We start from the raw sequence: 19,175 nt of genomic DNA on the forward strand, positions 1-19,175 counted from the left end.
GTCCCGATGTATGATGAGGTAGGATCAACCACGACCTTGGAGCAACCCAGATTTCTTCAGCAAATTCTGCCTGTCAGGGTTAAATCCTGGCCTCCAGCAGTATCTTGAATCCATGCTAGGGAAATTATGATAAAAATAATCTTTACATCTCCAGACTCAAATGGATCTTTCTGATTGACTGCCTCTGGTGCCAGGTCCGTGTCAATAATTCGCAGGGAATGCATGGCAGTGACCTTTTCCCCCTTGTTTGAGAATTTCTATTTTACAGGACCAATAAACCATGTCAGGAGAAAGTGGCGGTTCTAGACATGTGAATGGATGGATCTTAGGTCAGAGGTAATCCTTCAGCATGCTCCTGTTTGGGACTAAAGAATACATCTTCCTGCTGCAATGGTTCTGTCAAAAATGTATGCAAGGAAAAATTGAAGGATACACTCTTTCAGTTAAGCAATGATTAGAAAGAAAGAATAAAATGACTAAAGCATTTTCCACTTGCTTTCTCCAGCCCTGATGAAGGCTGTAGGAGGTAATGGACACACTGGGTTGCAAGTCAGCATTAAATAGAAGAGGTAATGGCAATTATCTATTATAAATTTCTGCACAGTGCCATATCATCATTACTGTTTGTAAACCTTTCTACCCATCTACATCCATCTCCTGTATGAGACACCAGCAGAAGACTGCAGAACACCCAGGTTGTCACATCAATAAACGAACATAGTCAGGTAAAAAGGAAGAGATTTTCATTAAGGTACCAGAGTGAAATTAGATTCTGACACCACTGTAATGTTATCTATTGGTGAGGCCTCTTTTGTGCTTTAGCTCCCTCCCCATGGGATGGAGCAGCATTTATCGCTTTTTATTTCTGTTATCTGGTTTATTTATTTAGACTGTAAGTAGGCTGAGGAGATGCTTCTTCCTGTACAACATCTGCCTTGCAACCCTGCACTCTATGTCCCACCACCAGATCAGTTTTATTTGTGATTATTAGTAACCAACTTATACTAAAAATGCAGTATTTTCCAATTTTAGCTCCCTCAAAGGCTTGCTGGTTCCCTGTAGGAAAATACCCTCCTCTGAATGATGATGCTGTGTTTATATACATATTTATATATATTGCAGAGTGTTGGGTCGTATTTCTCGCCTTTCACAAAGTGTGATGTTGTGTTAAAAATGCTTATGCTGTTTGCCACTATTTTCATTTATTTATTCTGAATTTACAGTCTTATAGATTTTAAAGTTTTTAATAGAAGTGAATGGTGGCAAAAATTTATTTTTCTGTATAGTTTTCTGGTATTCAAAGTTACTTTACTTCTGATTTTCCCTGTTTGTTCTATACACTATTCTACTCAAGCTCATGATAGAGACTACAGGAAAGGAGATTCCATAACTAGACAAGCAGCCAAAAAGAGCTTTAGAAGTTTGTCCCAACCATTTTAATTTGGACTTTATTTTTTGTCTGAATGCAATATAACAGTAAACGTGTATTTCTATCTGTCTTCCTTAGCAGATGAAGCATTACCTCTCTGGTTTGGAAAAGGGCTTGGGTTCTTCTCTCTGTATCCCATCCCAATTTTTCTCTGTGTGTAGACAGGAGGAGGAGAGAATTCCATCTACTCAATGCATTTTGCTCAATGATTCATGCTTCTAGCACCACATATAGGGAAAAATAATGGAGAAGAATAGTGATAGAGACCTAAACCCAAACGATTTTATACAATGACTGTGTTGTCCGTGGTGCCAAAGTTACAGTGCATTCTGTGGGATGGCCCTGGAGTTGCTCTCAGGCATGAGGTGCTCAGGGAACATTTTAGGAGAGCATCTCGACACTGCTCTGTCAGAATGACCACGCTCCCACAGCCCAGTGACCAACAAGAATCCCTTGGAGCGGTGATTCTGCTGGAAGTACTGGCTTTTCCAGAGTCAGGTGGCTTTGATAAGCAATTTATGGGACAGAGCACAGATGAGGGAGCATTTGAAGCAGGGAGGGAGCTCTGAAGGGTACAATAATTCCTTGTGGCTCTCACAGTTTATATGGAGCTAATACCTTGCGGTGTAATGTGTAATCTTAATTTATAATCTTTGTGCATCACGCCAAGCTTTGCCAGGGCAGTCTCTGTGTCTAAGGTTTGTCCATTCCTCATTCATTTCTTCCCTTTACCAAAACCTTTGTGATTTGTCCTTTTCTCCAACAAAAGCATTTCATGTTCAACCTGCCTTGGGTTTCCAAGGTCTTCTGTTTCCCTCCAACTTTACTGAACTGTTACTTTATCTTTTCTTCTCCGTTCCTTTCTTCCAGCCGCCACCTTTGTGTCTCCCCTTCCCGGTGCCCTTCACATCCTTTACCAAAGCCCCGTTTTCCTCCTCTCCGTCCCGTCGTCCCTCGCTGCCCACCGCTCTGCCGTGTCCTTGCTCCCGGCTCGCCGCGCCCTCCCCGCGTCCCCAGCCTGGGCCCGCCCTGCCCCGCGGGGCTGCGGGGACACCTGCGCGGGCAGGTGCGGGGCCGCCCCGGCCGCTGCCCCGGCTCATGAATATTCGGGCCTGCCCTCGCCGTGACGTCACCGCGATCCCGGGCGGGAGCCGGAGCCGCCCCGGCGCTGGCAGCGAGGGCGAGTGACGGCGCGGCGGCAGCAGCCTCCGCCCGCCGGCTCGCCCGCAGCGCAGCGCACACAGCCGGGCCGGCGGCCGCCACCAGGGCCGGGGATGCGGAGGCGCCGCTGCTGCTGCTGGGGCCCGGCGGCGCTGCTGCTGCTCCCGCTGGGGCTGGGCAGCCTGCTCGCCGCCAAAGGCAGGTACCGGGGCGCGGGCCGGGCGCGGCCGCCCGCGGGCGGCGGGGGAGCGGGGCGGCTCCTCGCCCTACGCGGGACTAAGCGGGGCTGTCGGGCACAGCCGCCGCTCCCCCAGGGAGGAGCACAAAGTTAGGGTGGGGGTCTCGGCGGCTTGGCAGGGGTGCCCGCAGCTCACCGGCCGCGACTGTCCTGGGGCCGGGCGGGAGGTGCCGCTGCCGCCGCCGTGATGCTGCGGGGCCGCTCCGGCGAGAGCCGCGCACGGGCACGGGCCGGGGCTGCGCCTCCGCTCGCCGGGACTGGCGGAGGGAGCGGAGGAGATGCGCTGGAGCTGCCCAGGCCGGGAGCGGAGGAGAAGCGCTGTGGTTCCCCCAGGCCGGGATGGGACTGCCCGCGGTGCCGCAGGTGCGGCGGGGCTCTCGCTGCTCCGCAGCGCTCCCGCCCGCTCCCGTCTGCCAGGCAGCCGTGCCCCTGCCGAGAGCTCCGGTCGCACAGGTGTCGGCGATTTCTTGCCTCTATTTGTTTTCTTTTCCCTTGCTTTGCTTCCGTGCGGTTTAGGACTGGCTTTCTAGCCCCAAGTTTTAGAAACTTAGTTTTGAGAACTCTGTCTCAGTCTTTTTTTATATTTTTTTCAAACGTTTCAGTTGCTCTTATTTTTGTATGGGGCTTCGGTGTTTATTTGTGAGTATGTATGTGAGAGGGAAGAGAAAACTTCAGTGTTTGTTTGGCGCTTGCTTTCTTAACAAAACCCCAACCAACTGCTTGAGCCGTAACTTTGTGAGAAAATTGATTCTTTCCAGCAAATGTTACTTGACTTTGTTTATATGTACGTGTATGAATAGCAGAAAATGACTGTAGGAAATTAATTGCACCTTCTGTTACTGACCCAACGTGCCTTAGTGTCCTGGTGGGAATGCCGTGTTTTCTGAGCAGATTAACATACAACACGTAACATTTTGATGGAGGGGAGTTACTTTCCTCCTCTTTACTTTCTAATGTAATTCAAGGTAATTGCCTCCTTTAAAAGGACCTTTTCTTTAGACAAGCGTGGGAGGTTTTATTTCGTGGGAGATGTCTTTTAACGTGCCGGCAGTTCATCAGACAAAACGGGGTCGTTCTTGCTGGGCTCTGCCGTGCCTTTGACCACTGGAGGGCTGCAGAGAACACAAGCTCCTAGTAGTTGGTGGTTAAAAATAGGCACTTTAATGTTATTTATGTTGATATTCGAGTGCTTAAGTTTTTGCTTATTACTTTATATACCTTGTTTCTTAACAGTGGGTATTTTCAAAGACTATAAGGCAGTGTTAATAAATAAGGTAAGATGTCTTGGCACTGTATGTAGTTAGTATTTCATATGCTTTTTCTTCCTCCACCTGGTCGGTTGAGGGAAGAAAAGAAGGGTTTATTTTAGCAAGAACCTCGTGTTGCTTTCTCCTTGCTTTCTGTTTTTCTATGGTAAGCAAGTTTCAAGTTAAAAAGCATTTTGTGGGTATCTCTTGCACACGATTGCAAAGCTTGGTGCTGTAACCATAACCTGGATTTGTGGCCTGAAGGTGCATTCTGGTGGGAGATGGAGGTAGGATGTGGTGTGTTCAAAGCTCCCCACGTGCCCTGAGCATCCTGTTATCTATAGGATCAAAGACAAGCAAAGATAATGATTTCAGTTCTGGTCTTACCTCATCTACTTCACTGTGCTCTGCTGCTTCTCATTTTAAAAACAAAACCAAGTCCTCTCCACCCCCACTCCTTTTCCCCACATGTTTGTGAGGAAGGGGAGAAGGATTACAGGAGCAGTTCTGGTTCTCACTTTTCACTCAGTAGAAAATAACAATTTCTAAAAATAACAATAACTAAATTGTCTACTCTGAATAGAAGGGGGAACCTGCCCTGTTGCCAAAAAAAACCAAACTCTCCAAAGTTTTCCAAGGAAAAAGAAGTATGAGGCAACATCAGAGTGTTTAGGAGGTCGTTAGTTACAGAACTTAATGTGTGTATTAAATATGCATACACAATTTGTTAGCTTTGCAGCAGCTTGTTCACACTGAGATGTCTATCATAGGGTACAATGAAAGTCACCATTTTGGAAAGAAAAATGTTTGCTTTTAATTATTTTCAGATAGCTTTGCTCTGTAAGAGAGACACACTTTCTGGTTTATTGGAATTGCATTAATGATGTCTGGAAATTGTGTGAACTCTCTCTTGTCGTCTTCAGTTATGGAAAATAGAATATGCTGAAGGATAAGGATTGGGTTTTTTCCCCATCATATGCAGAATTCACAGGTCCATGTGGTCACAGGCAGGGAGTATTACAACCCGCAGCACTTTTTGTTTCCCCAAATCTCTGTGTAATGCTTATCTCTTAAGTCATTTACCTTATTCTAGTATGTACTACTAAACTACGCAATGAAGTCCTAAAAGGGCTGTCATATCCAAATTTCTTCTAAGACCCAATTAATTAGCCTCTTTAATGTTACTGTATTTGAACCTTGTTATTACCATAAACAACATTTTAGTCTTCATTTTTAAGTACGGCTGAAAGCCTCTCAATGATCTAAGTAACTGAGAATATTTTATTCCAGTTAAATTAATTACACGGGCAAAGCCTGAAGTCCTAGCCATTGCAGCCATTTCCAAATCAGTGGAACATTCAGTCCCACTTGGCAGGTCTGTGATGTGAGTGCATCAGATACGACTCTCAGCAGCAGAGGAACAGCTGACCAGGGAGACAGAGCCAGTGGCTTCTGTGTGAGAGAAACCTCACAGCCTGGGGGGAGGACAGTGAGGGAGCAGCTTTGAGAACACACTGGACAGATCCTAGAGTCTGAAATTTTCTGCATCACTCAGTGTTTCCTTGTATTCCTTTCTATAGTAAATAATAATGAAATACTTCTCGTTATCAGTGTGTAGGAGACACACACACAAAAAAAAAAGAGCCTTCTTTCCAACCTCATTTAAAATACATCAGGAGCAATGTTTGTGCTTAAGTCAGAAGATAGGAGGTGATGCAACTGTGCTTTCTTTTCCTGGTGCTTCCTTTAGCTCACCAATAAGGATATGTAAATGATTTCATCTCTCTGTTTCTTTTCATCAATAAATGGAGTTAGAAATCCTTTATTTTCTAGAGTGTTTTGGTTGAAAAGCAGTTCATGAAGACTGACTCTTGTGTCTCACAGGATAAAAGATTCGTCTGATTATGAAGTCTGGGTGTCAAGATAATGAAATGATTTAGAGGTCTCGAAAGACACAAGTCAGAATTTGATAGCAGCTTTAGTATTCAGGTATTTCAGCATAGAAGACTGACAACTATATTTAAACTGTCATTATGAAGTTAGAGAATGTTTGCCAGTCAGAATCATATTGTTACCAATTTTAATTGCATTTCTTGGAAGACTACCAAGACTGGGAACTTAAGAGGTTCCAAAGCTTATTTTAATTGTAAGCAGAGTGTGTTCCACTTAAAGAACACCCTCCAAGGTGTGTCTTTTGTCACCTCCCTTTAAGTGGCTTGTGAGCAGTCAGAGCTGGATCCTATTTTTCCCCTTTGAAGTGACTGGTTTTGAACTCGGAGAGTTGTATCTGTATCTGGACACACCTTCTCCTACCCGCATTGCACACTTGGAAGGTGTAACAGGACGGGGTGTGGGTCGCAGACAGAGATGATCACACACACCCAATGTCCATGTGGTAACACAGAGCATTTATTGGTTCAACCTCTCTTTATAAAGGGGGCTCCTTGGTCTGATCTTTGAACATTGCCCAGCTCCCGGAGCAGTGAGATGTCTGCAGCTGAGGATGGAGCGTAATTGTTTGAGGTTCCTGTCAGTCAGCCCAGGGCCCGGTTTATGGAACTGGCTGGGTTTCTTATTTGTAGGGAATTAATTGCCCAGTACAAGCCAGCTTGTACTGTGATGTACTGTGACATCCCCTCCTTTCTTTCTTTCTTAAGAATTGCAGCCTGGTCTCTGTCTCCCATCTGCAAGGACCCTTTGCAAACCGGGTGACAGAAGGACAGCATGGGTTTAACTTGCATGAGGCCATGTTTCACTGGAGCTGCAGCATTTGTGTCTAGGAGCTGTTAGGCAAGAACTGCTAATATTCTTCAGGCTAACATGTCACAGGATATTTTCTTAGAGGTTACAACTTATCTCTAAAACAAGAAACTATTTAACCCTAAGAACTGTTAGGGAAAAACCAAACTACTAGAAAAACAATCTGTAAACAGAAAAAACAGTTTGTAAACAGGCAAAACAAAACTGTAAACAAATTAAGTCCTTATATGAACTGTCACTTCAAGAGTCCCAGATTTCCATGAAGCAGGTGAACAGCTGTTTTGGCTGCTGCTCCATACACGGCTCTGTGATGGCTGTTGGGGGATCATCAGGAGGATGCTGCCTGTGGTTCCAAGCAGGACGTAGTGCAGCCCAGACACATCTGGCAGCTGTTCCAATGTCCCTTGAAATGCATGCATATCCCCATTCCCAGGTAATAAGATTCCAAGGACCCCTCTGTGTATTGGTGAGGAGATCTCTCACCATTACCTTGGGTTTGGGCAGCTGAACACCTCAGGATGATTGTAGTGATAAGAAGTGATTTAAAACAAATGGATTCTGGGACTTCTCTAATACTGTTAAATGATTTAGTGTCTATATAGCTTTAGCTACCCTGCTCTGTGGGGTCTTGCCACACATTCTTCCCTTTTGGTTTCCAAGTTTATGTTTTAAAGGGCCAAGTGCTCTTTCCACAATGGCCTGTCCAGTTGCTAAATGGGGGATATGAGTTTGGTGTGACACACCCCAGAGCTGTAGAAATTGTCTAGTTTTCTGTGAAACATATGCATTGTCTGTTTTGATGGTGTGAGGGATGCCCAAAGCTGCAAAAGCCGATTGCCAGTGTGCAATGGCATCCTGACCTTTTCCTCCTGTGTGCACTGTAGCCCATATTGCTGGTGAAAAGTATCAGCTGAGACACGTGCATATTTAAAATGGCCAAATTCAGGGATGTGTGTGACATCAGTTTGCCAGATTTGCAAAGCATGCAGGCCACGGGGGTTTGCCCCCATCTGCAGTGGTGCAGTGTGGCCGTGGCAGTCAGCACAGGTGCTAACAATATTACGAGCTTCTGTGTTTGACAGCTGGAATTGCCACTGTAAGACTCAAACACCATGGTGGAAAAAATCATGTGATGCCTTTGCCTGTGCAAGCATGTCTGGTTGTGGTGCTGTCCAGGCAAGGCTAGCTAGCATCTCTGCTCTGATGTTGCCCTCTGTGATGAAACCTGGTAATTTTGTGTGACTCCTGATGTGTAGGATATAATAAGAGCAAGTTCTGGCTTGGACAGTAAGACATAGGGTTTTTACTAAATTAAATAGCTGTGCATTATCAATTTCCTTTAGTAGAGCTCGGTCTAATCTTCGTGTGATGTCAGCTACATATGCAGAATCAGTTACAGCATTTAGAGGAGTGTGGGGAAAACGTTGGAAATCCATAGCTACAGCCCATAGCTCTGCCATTTGAGGTGATCCACTCTGATATCACTCCAACGTTTGCCACTCATCTTCCTCTTGCCATGTCACAGTGGCCTTTCCTGTTTTCCCAGAGCCATCAGTAAACACTCTAACACCTTTTAAGGGTATTCTGCTATTTAGAGGTTTCAGAGATAGTGCAGTTTCCCTACTGCAGCAATCTATGGCTTGCTAAATGCTAAGTGATTTGTCCAGAAAAATATTGCAAAGCACTTTGCAAGGCTGCACAATTAGCAAAACACCATTCAACCTGCTCTTGTGTCACAGGAATAATAACTTGTGAAGGATCTGTAGCAGTCAGTTGTAAACAGCTCTAATGACATTTGATCATAAACTGTGCAATTAGCTCAAAGACAATGGGTGCCGTCTTTTTTGGTTGGTGAGCCAGAAACACCCACTCTAGAATGTGCCAAGGGTCAGGCCAGTGTGTGTTCCTCTGCCCAATAATACCAGCAGAAAAAGAACTAACAATGAGAATGGACACAGTGATACACACCTCTGGGTATATCCGGTGGACCTGTCTGTTTGTGATAGCTTCCTCTACTGTTTTGAGAGCAGCTTTTGCCTCTGGGGTTTAATTTTCTGGGGGAAATTAATTCAGGATCGCCTTTTAGAAGGTCTGATACAGGTGCTAACAGTGAATTGGTTAATTCTAGATAGGATCTGACCCAGCTGATAGTACCCAAAAGTTTTTGTGCATCATTTAGAGTCTGAGTTTTGGCTGAAAATTGAATTGCTTGTAGCTATACAGCTTGATTCATTATTTTGAGTCCCAAATATTCCCAGGGTGCTTGCTCCGTACCTTCTCTGGTGCTGCCTACAGCCCAAATGTTTTTAACTCTTGCAGCAGGTTTGGCTGAATCTGTGAAAGTTGATTTTTTTGTTTGGGTTGCAATCAAAGCGTCATACATGTAATGATAACAGTATGTCCCTGGAAACTGTTCTCTCACTGATGAGAGTGCTTGTAGAATGTACCACTGACAGATTGTGGGACTGTTTCTCATGCCTTGGGGAAGAACTTGCCATTGATAATATTCCATTGGTGCAGCGTTATTATTGGAAGGCACTGTAAAAGCAAACTTTGAGGTGTTGTCTGGGTGCAGTGGAACGACGAAAAAACAATCCTTCAGGTCCACAATCAGGATGTCCCAGGAGGCAGGTTTCATTGTAGGAGAAGGCGTACCAGCTTGCAAAGCGCCCATGCCCTCCATCACCCAACTGATTTTTCTTAGGTCATGGAGCCACCTCCATTTACCAGATTTCTTTTTTACGTCAAATACAGGGGTGTTCTAAGGGCTCATAGATGGCTCTGTGTGTCCTTGAGCTAGCTGTTCTTGTATTAATGATTTTAGGGCAGCTTGCTTCTCTCTTTAAAGGGGCTACTATGGTATCCACACAGGATGAGTACTAAGCCATTTCAGAGCTGGTGTGGGACACTTTACACCCTTCAAAACAGTGTCCCCTGTTAAAAATCCATCCCCACCCAGACACCCTATGCAGGCAAAACATCCCTCCCCCACAGGTTAAGTAAGAGGAGCACCAGTGATGTAAGGCCAGATAGTAGCTGTTTGGCCCTCATGATTTTTGATGAACAGGATTGGTGCTCAGGCAGCTCTGTGTGGGCCCTCTGAAGCCAGCAATGGCAGATCCTGCAGGTGTAGTAGGCCACGATGGGGGCCACGTGTTGGCAGAGATGATGGTGATGTCTGCCCCTATGTCTGTCATCCCACTGACTTCTATCTGTGAAGGCTTTGCCTTAGGCACCGCAACAGTACAAACCATGTTAGGTCTTTGATCTCCTGCAACCTGAGTCCAGTTCACCTGGGGCTGTCCTGTTGATCCGAAGCCTTGGTCTCCTCGCTCCCTAGAATCTGCTTTGGGGACACAAGACTTAAAAGGGATGGGTTGAGCAATTTTGTTTTTTTCAGGGATAGTCACGGGTGGAGTAGGGCTGAAAATCCATGCATATATTTGTCTGGTAAAATCTGCATCAGCAACACCGGGGTACACAATGATACCTTGCATTGTGGCATGGGATTTCAATTAACAGTGCACTCAATCCTTTCCCAGTAGGCCCCCAAGGCTCGAGAGGGGCCTTATGTACCTTTGAGGTGCTTATGGTTACTGCGATGGAGGAGGACACATCCATTCCAGCTCTCCTCAAGTCTTTCCTGTGAGCTGATCAAACAAGCTTGTACTGGAGGGTGGGAAATGACTTGTGTCATCACGCATTCCCCTTTCATGCTCAGTTTCCTGTTTGCCTAGCTCTGGAGAAATGGACCATTAGCATGAGATTTGGGCCTGCATACCTTGGTCGTATGTGCCGTCCTTCCACATCGGCTGCAGCTTGCATTTGCTCCCTTCTGTCTTAGAAACATCCCCTGTGGAAAGGACTTTTGGGGACAGTTTGCTCTCAGGTGGCCTTGTTGTCCACACCTGTAGCATTGAGGTGTTACTCTCACAGCAGCTGTTGGGAATCTGCTAACATAGTCATATTATGAGAATTAGATCTAACCTTAGCACAAGCATTTATCAAGTCATTTAGTGATGGATTTTCATCGGGTAGCAGTTCTATGAAAAGCAGACCTTTTGGCAGTCCTCATGGGCATTATCCTTTGCCAGTTGTAAAATAAATGATTTCTGATTTCAATATTAACAATTTGTTTTTCCATAGCATCTTGTAATCTCTTTATGAACTGCAAATATGGTTCTTTGACTCCTTGTCTGATTTTGGAATATGTTTGGGTGGGGTTTGCCATGTTAGTTACTTTAAATGCAGTGCCTGCAGACCCAAGTCCTTCACCTGTGATAGTATTAATGGATGCAGCCCGGCTTGGAGTCTGGTATCTCCCACTGGTGGTAGACCCAGAAGTTTAGAGGGACCCCTGCCCCATAAGGCTCACAGAGCCTTCAAATTTTTTAACTCCTGTTTTTCAGTGCTGCTTTTCCACGAAGATTCAAAAACCATATATTGGACAGTTGTAAACATTAGTTTAGTCAGTTGCTTTCTATCAAAGGGAGTTACCTCCTCGCTGGTTAAGAACCGTAGCATATTAGCAATGGCACTAGAACTGAAACCGTGTTTGGCCACAAGCTGGCGCAGCTCGGATAGAACTGGCCATTGAAAAGGAGTATACTTTTCAGGATTAGTTCCAGTGTCTCTTATTACTGGATAAGCTCCCAGTGTCCCATCCTCAGGCTCCTAGCCCCTCAACATGGGTACATCAATGAGTTCTGCCCCCTCACAGTCTCCACTCGTGATAGCAGCGAGCTTTATCTTTTGCCAGATGCTCACAGGATCGGGCACGGCTGTCGGCAATAAAGTGACTGTGGTGTTATCGCGGTGTTCTCCAGGGGGACAAATGGCTCTGGCTTTCTCTGCTGGTATTCCTTGTGTCCCTTGCTGGTATATATTCCAGGGAAGGCTTTAGCTCCACCAGAGCTAGTGCAGTGGGGATAGTGGCACCGCTTCTGGTACGAGGTCTGCAGGAGGTCCTGGTGATGCATTTCCCAAACCTGCCCATGGAGGCAGGGTCAGGGGCCATTCCCACTAGAGATGCAGCTATTCTCCATGGAGGTTGGACTGGGGGCCCCTCAGTGAAGCTTTGGAGCTGAGCTACTTGGTCTCAGGAGGAGGCGGTCCTGGTTTGCATATGGTAGTGGGGGGTGCCAGTGTGGCGCCGCTGGGGCGGCCACCACGTGGCCTGGCCCCGCAGAGTAGAGCAGCACAGTGTGCCCCCCAAGGCGGTGGCATCGCGGCTCCACTTGGGACAGCAGCACCATGCAGCTGCGTGGGGTCAGGTGCTGCACAGAAGGTCTTTGGCATGGCCACAGGGCAGCTCAGTCTAGCACAACAGCTCTGTGCAGGCACTGAGTGTCCCAGTGCCGCCAGAGCTGCACAGCTCGCTGGGCCCATATAGAGGCTGCCATTACACCATGTGGCTCAATTGCCTAATCTTCTTCGCTGCCTCCCTTGGCATTGTCAGCAGCCACAGCACAGGCAGTCGCCGATTCTCTCAGTGTGCTGGGATTCCCCCGCTCCCTGGGACAGTGCCGCTCCCCATGGCCACACTGCTGCAGCGAGCTGTGGTCCCACTGCAGCAGGGTCCCACTCTCACAGGGGCTGGGGCTGCGCAGGGCCGGTGCAGCAGGGCACAGAGAAACACCTGTGTGGCTCTGCACGCCATGTCTCCCCGCTGCCTCTCCTTGCTGGGAGGCACCCCAGCAGCAGCGCAGCTCTGGTGGGGTGGCCCTGTGGCTCCGTGCAGCAGCACAGTGCTTGGTTTCATATCACCCCCGCCCACAGGGGCTTTCCAGCTCCCTGCAACGGTTTTGCCATGGTCCGTATCTGCTTTGCCCTTCTTTCTCCCCTGTTCATTATTTAAATTTTTAAACAAGTCCAGGATGATCCTCTATGGCTGTATAACATTGATGGTTGTGTCATCACCAATGGAGGCTGCTGAAAGTATATTTCATCCAGTCCGCTCTAAATTTGAAAAGTCTAAGGATGTCTCTTTGGACACATCCAGTTCATGGCTTTCACACCATGTGAGCAGGACTAGTGGAACTCGCTTGTCGTAATTAATCCCTCTTTTTTTGAGAAAGAAAAGTCTATATTCTGAAGTCTTCTTCTGAAATCTATGCCTTCAGAACAGGATCTTCTGGTGCAGAAGTCCAAGTCCCCAGTCCCAAGGGTGATTTGAATCCACGAAAATGTTGTTTGAAACCATGAAGCATACTCTGCTGTCTACTGCCGGGATCTCGTGGCACTTTTGCACTACCCATGGTAATTCCACCGCTATCCCGCCATCTCATGGACTTTTTCTAGCTATCACACCATTTGGATTAGTAGCCTTTACCAGCTTTCTCTGGCTGTTACACCGTTCAGTCTGCCCTGCTCTGTGCGCCGAAAATGGCTGAGTCCCATCACGTCATGGGCACTATGTGTAAAGCAGCGGGGTGTGGGTTGCAGACAGAGATGATCACCTACACCCGATGTCCATGTGGTAACACAGAGCATTTATTGGTTCAACCCCTCTTTATAAAGGGGGCTTGACTGGATAGCTCCTTGGTCTGATCTTTTAACATTGCCCAGCTCCCGGAGCAGTGAGATGTCTGCAGCTGAGGATGGAGCGTAATTGTTTGAGGTTCCTGTCAGTCAGCCCAGGGCCCGGTTTATGGAACTGGCTGGGTTTCTTATTTGTAGGGAATTAATTGCCCAGTACAAGCCAGCTTGTACTGTGATGTACTGTTACAAAAAGGGACCTCAGTTTTCTTTATTTGGTTTTTAAACACCCAGCAGCTGTACCAGGTAGATGAGAGTTGTGCATGCTAGCTGGGGGCTTTCAACACGAAATTCAGGATGCCTGTAATGCTTCAGTGTTTTGTTTCCTTTTATGAGCTGCAAATTTACTCTATCAAGAAGGTTAATGAGTGGAGTCTAACTGTTTAAAATGTCCAAGTGTTGATTTCTAAAGTGCACTTTAAGACAGTTCACTCTAAATGCCTTTCAGTTCTTTGCTGTGTGCATTTCAATAAAAATGGATATGTTGATTGGTTATATCTATAAGATATAAGAGCAAGGGTGTGAGTAACATCGAGTTAGTTTGATAGAACATTATGCATTATAATATGGCATCAAAGTTCAAGTGGCTTCTTGATAAAATTAGCCTAAAGACTCTGGGTATGCATCAGTTAATTTGATACTTGTTCTCAATAAGTGATATTAAAAAAAAATTAAAAATCAGCATTTAAGACACATTGAATCTAAGTGGGTTTCACCCTCCCTGCCCCAAAATCCTGCTTGATGTGGAAATGGATGATTCTTAAAATCCATCTTTTAAGAAATTATTTGGGCTTGTGTAAATCTCTTGTGATGCTTGGTGGTGCAGTAACCCTGATGCTGCTGGCTTTGGATTACAGGTTTGGTGTGTACAAGATGTTCAAGCTTGGCAGAAGTTAAAGGGATTGCAAAAGTGGTTCAGGTTTTTTTGGGGCCCTTACAGGTCTGAGTATCCTCAAGATACAGATGGAGTGCGAGTTGACCAATAGAATGTTGAAGAGTATTGGGCTAGGAAAGATGATTTTTGTAGTTAACCTAAAAACATGTTTTGAAATAGAAGTGTGTGTGCTGAATTACAATTCATTTTAATGTGGTTTCTCTCAGTATTGATTTTAAAGATGGCTCTGCATGGATTTGCAGTTTTCCAACAGTTAATGCTGTTATTTAGATGTTTGGTTTTTGTATGTGTAATCTTGACCCTCGTTAAATCAATGTGAGATTTGCAGTGTATCTTGGTAAAATCGGAGTTTCATCCTTTGTGTGTTTTCCTATAAATGTAAACAGTTATTTCCAAGCTTTAATATTGTTCTGCTAATAGTTGCATTTATCCAAACAGGAGGAATGTTTGATTTAATCTCTTTCCTTTTACAGCTTCCTGAGGTATAACTGCTTTCATTGAGCCAATAGAAGCGTTCTTGGTGGCTTTTGTTTGTTTGGTTTGGGTTTTGTGCTTGTTTTGTTTGGGGTTTTTTGTTCTTTTCAAAGTACTTTTTATTCAACTTCAAGCTATCAAGTGAAGTGTTGGCCAGGATGGGTTTCCTGCAGGTTAAAGTGTGGTTATTCTTCCCTGTCAGAACGGCTGTGTTGAAGCAGGCTGTTTGCTCCTTGACTGTATTCCAGCCCCATGATTCCTGTCGCATACCGGGTAAACACTGGGAGTGCAGTAAAGTCAAGCAGTGCTGCACTCTCGCAAAGTTTCACTTGTGCTCATTTTGTGGAGTTGTTTCTTGTTGATGTTATAAATCAGACCAATCACTTGAAGTTGCACATCCCAAATATGGATAGTACTTGGCTGTTTTTCTAATAGCGATGATTTAGAATGACATTCAATTTGCTACTACTGTACTTTGCATGTCTTATGATAGTTAAAATGAAGTGGGACACCTTTTATTTCATTTGATGAAAATTGCAATCAAATACAAATATTAAGATTCTGCTTTTTGATCAGCATCCATCTGTCACTCACTTGCCAGCAGACTGTAGTAAGTAAAGTAGGTGAGAAAAATAGACTCTGCTCATTTTGGGACTGATTTCCTCATTTTTTCTTGTGTAGATTCTCTTCTTACTGAATATGCACATGATTGTCAGCACTGTATATCTGTTTATATACGTACTGCATGCGTCTCATCATTATCAGCTTACAAGGATTTCATGACTTTTCAGACACTTGGGTTTTTTCCTCCTTAAACTCTGAGCTTCTGAAATCAAGCAACAAAGAAAATTTAGTCTTTTATCCTCTAAAAAAAAAAAAAAAAAAAAACCCTACCTTGAACGTGAGGGAGAAGTGCAAAGGTCGGGCAGGTAAATCACAAAAACTGATGTTAAAAATGATCAATTCTGCAACCAAATTTATAAAAAATATTTTATAAATTTATTAGATCGACAGCCAAAAAACTAAAATATTATAAAACTGCCACAGCCAAGACAGCACCAACCCCGGACTTTGTTGCTGGGTGAACTTGGGTCAAACCGATGTTGGGTCAGCGTCTCCCCAGAGTGTCACCCCAACTGCTCCAGGTAGCCAGCTTATATACAGTTTATTCTGCCTGGAGCAGAAATGACCTAAGATTTCTGTAAGTTCCTACATATGTATAACAGGAACTATACAGATGCAGTCCCGGACAAAAGTCAGTCCATAGGCTTGGATGGCCGTCTGGGCTCCTTGAAATGGTCTTCCTTTCAGCTGTAGCCAGGATGATGCTGCTTTTCGATGTAATCTCTCCCAGGTGTTCGGTGAATGTTCTGGACATTCTTGGGAAATGGTCGCTGATCACCCAGGAAAGACTCATTCATTCCTTAATGGCCATGATTTTATCTGGGCGAGTCCGGGAAATCTTTTGGAAATGAAAAGCGCTGCTTCTGGCCATGGGGGTCGGATGCATGGTTGGATCTTTATAATTTTTATACAATCTCCAAAGCATGAATTATCTACATCATATACTACACTGACAAAGGAAGTAATGAGGGTTTCCCTCATAACGGGGTGGTTTATTTTTGTCTCCCACCTGGCTCTTGGAAATGCAATCAAAGCAAGACTGTGGCTGGAAATTATTACACCCTGTTATGAACAAAAAAAGTGTTACCCTTTTTTTTTTTTTTTTTTCCCCATAGGTTATAGAATTACAAGTTTAACCAGTTCTGGCCGAGGGGAGTGCTTTGAATGTTGTAATCACCTGTTAAGTATCAGTCCTTTACCATCTATTGTTAAGAATTCACATCCTCCGCCCCCAGACGGTGGAGGGGAGGGGACCAGGAGTTGATATGCAAATAAGTTTAGAGACAAGATGCAATGGGGCAAGCCCCCCACCAAACAACAGCTAATGAACCCCTAAACCGGCGAGCCAATATGGAATTTAGAGATCAAAGTGGTCTCTGGACATCAGGGGTGAGGTCAGAAGCCAGCAGAGACTAACTGAAAACCTTAGTGGTCCCTCACACTAGCTACAGAAGACCTCAGCTGGGGTGAGGACCCTAGATAGAAAACCCAAAAGTTGGGATTCAGGGTATATATATATTCAGGGTATCTTGCTCTAGTGAGGACAGATCCCCAGCTCTGACCCCTGTGGATAGAGATGCACTTTTCCTCCTCCGAGTCCCTCCAGGGAGCTGTGATGGTGAAACCGCGGATGCCTCGGGCCTCCCAACCTTGAGCTGATCACCTTTAGTAAAGGCATTAAAAGAGAAAGAATTCCTGCCCTGTTTATTTCACACCCCTTGCCTATACCAGGTTGCACATTTGCAGTACTTGGGTTGAATTTTTTGGTTGTGAGAGGAGCTTGTATAATATGAGTTGGTGGAACTAGGTTAAAATAATTTGTGAACTCTCTGTCATGATTTACTGTGTGATAGATACTGTTGGTTTCTGAAATTTGGTTTGGAGTTAGTTTCACAAAGGTTACTATCTCAGGTCAGTCTGTGACAGAATGCATTGGCAGGTATATTTGAGGCATTTCTGAAAAAACTGTACAGCAGTCATGTTTGAAGGGTGATTTTCCCTTTTCCTTATGAGAGCTACTTTAAAAATTCCTGAGCTACAGCTGAACAGATGGTATTTGCCATTATTGTCAGGCTTAGATCTTAAAAGTTCATTTTTTCTTCCTTAGTTAACAGAATTTTAAATTTGTGTTGAAAAAGGAAAACTAGAAAGATGTTAAATGTCTGATTTATACTGAACTGCCTTAAAAAGTCATTCTTTTGGTCGTGGTCTTTAAACCTGGCAAAGCTAGACTCAAACTCGATTGGGTGTCATAAAGGGGAAAGCATTGGCTGCTGAAGCCAGTTGTAGTTGGTTTCAGTCTTTTTCTTGCTCAAAAAAAGCATAAAGACTGTGTGTGTATGAAATGATCAAAGTGCAATTATTTCAGTGTTCTGCTGAAGCGAAAGGCACAAGATTAGGCAGAGTTATTGAGATGAAATAATTTGAAGAAAAACATTCTGAGGTTTATTTTAGGAAACTAAAATAATTTCCTTTTTTTGCTTCCTCTGCACTCCTCCTTTAATGGTGGTCTTTGGTGTCATGGGATCTGTGGGACTGTTCCAATGGCTGCAAAAAATAATCAAGAAAAACACATCTATTTTCAGTAGGCTTGTATTACCATTCAGCTGTCCATCTAAATTTGTAGGGATTCACAAATCAAAAAGAGCTGGAGCTGCTTGTGACGATCAGCAAAAATATCTGAGAGAGGATATTTTTGGTGGAAACAACATGACCTCAAAAAATGTCAGGCTGTTTGTTGGATGTTTGATTTCTAATAATAAAAAATGTTAAGATATTTTTGTCCAATATGTTTTCTTTTTAATAAGAAATTCTTAATTTAATAAGAATTTCTTTTAAATCTGCCTAGATTTGAGTATAATGCCTTTAGTTAGAAAGTACTTCAATCTGAGATCTCTTAAAAGGGGTAGTTCCCTTCTAAGTTCAGGGGAATATTTTCTTTTTTCCCCCTCCATTCTGCAAAATACAATCTTGTCTTGTTTTCCAGTTTCAAAGAATATATATTCTTTAATGTAGAGTGGAATTTACTAGGGGATAAATCCTAAAATGCTGTAATGATTTCTTAAACTCTCCATTTGAATGTGAAGAGCTGAGTCCCTGCATGATTTGGTTTAACCTTTGCAAATACATGAACCTGAACAATAGAAATGCTTTCTGTACTGAACGAGGCTGTGTACTTATTTTGCACAATAGAAAGCATTTATTTACAGCAAGATCAGCAGAGGAGGAAAAGTAGTTTCGTGTTTTGATAAGCAAAGTGGTTGGCAAATCAAGTTTTGGGGTTTTAAGGCTTCAGTGCTTTCAGCAGTGCAGACCCAACAGAGAGGCACAAGCTCTGAGCCACGAGCCTTGACCAAAGAATTCAGATTGATGGGAAAACATTGAAATTCTGGAAATTTTTGGGTGTGCGGCCTTGACTGTGCTTCAGGAAGCAGTTGTCATTGAGACCACAAATTCTAAAAATAAGTTAGGGCAAGGGAATTAGGTCTGTTATAGAAATTTAATTATAGACCATCTTCTGTTTCTTTGGAAGCCAATAAAATCCAATACATTTTTGCAAGACTTGCCAATATTGGCAGATTAGTGGATTGAAGGGTAGACTGGGACATAGCAGGAAAATTAATTTTAGTCTGTGTTTAAGTCCCCTTTCTACACTAAAATACCTTCTACAAAGTGCTGACTGTAGCATAATTGTAAAGGATTTTTGAGATTTTTGAGTTTATCTTTGCATAATATTTCCTGGGTATCTTTTTGCAGATCTTATCTAAACCAGTTCTTTTAGGCTGACTGCGTGTCAGAGAATTATTTTAT

General features: G+C 44.2%; 1 protein-coding gene across 2 annotated transcripts in view; it reads left to right on the plus strand.

Annotated features, from left to right (window-relative positions):
• Positions 1-2,676: 2,676 nt before the first annotated feature.
• Positions 2,677-19,175, plus strand: part of CLSTN2 (calsyntenin 2) — a 348,080-nt gene continuing 331,581 nt past the window's right edge. For both annotated transcript variants that reach the window (XM_050978010.1, XM_050978011.1), the window contains exon 1: positions 2,677-2,788. In XM_050978010.1, coding sequence (XP_050833967.1) covers positions 2,704-2,788 — 85 coding nt within the window. In that variant the 5' untranslated portion in view covers positions 2,677-2,703. The remainder of the gene's footprint in view (positions 2,789-19,175) is intronic.

This window comes from Serinus canaria, chromosome 9 (assembly GCF_022539315.1).
Source record: "Serinus canaria isolate serCan28SL12 chromosome 9, serCan2020, whole genome shotgun sequence".
Taxonomy (NCBI): Eukaryota; Metazoa; Chordata; class Aves; order Passeriformes; family Fringillidae; genus Serinus; species Serinus canaria.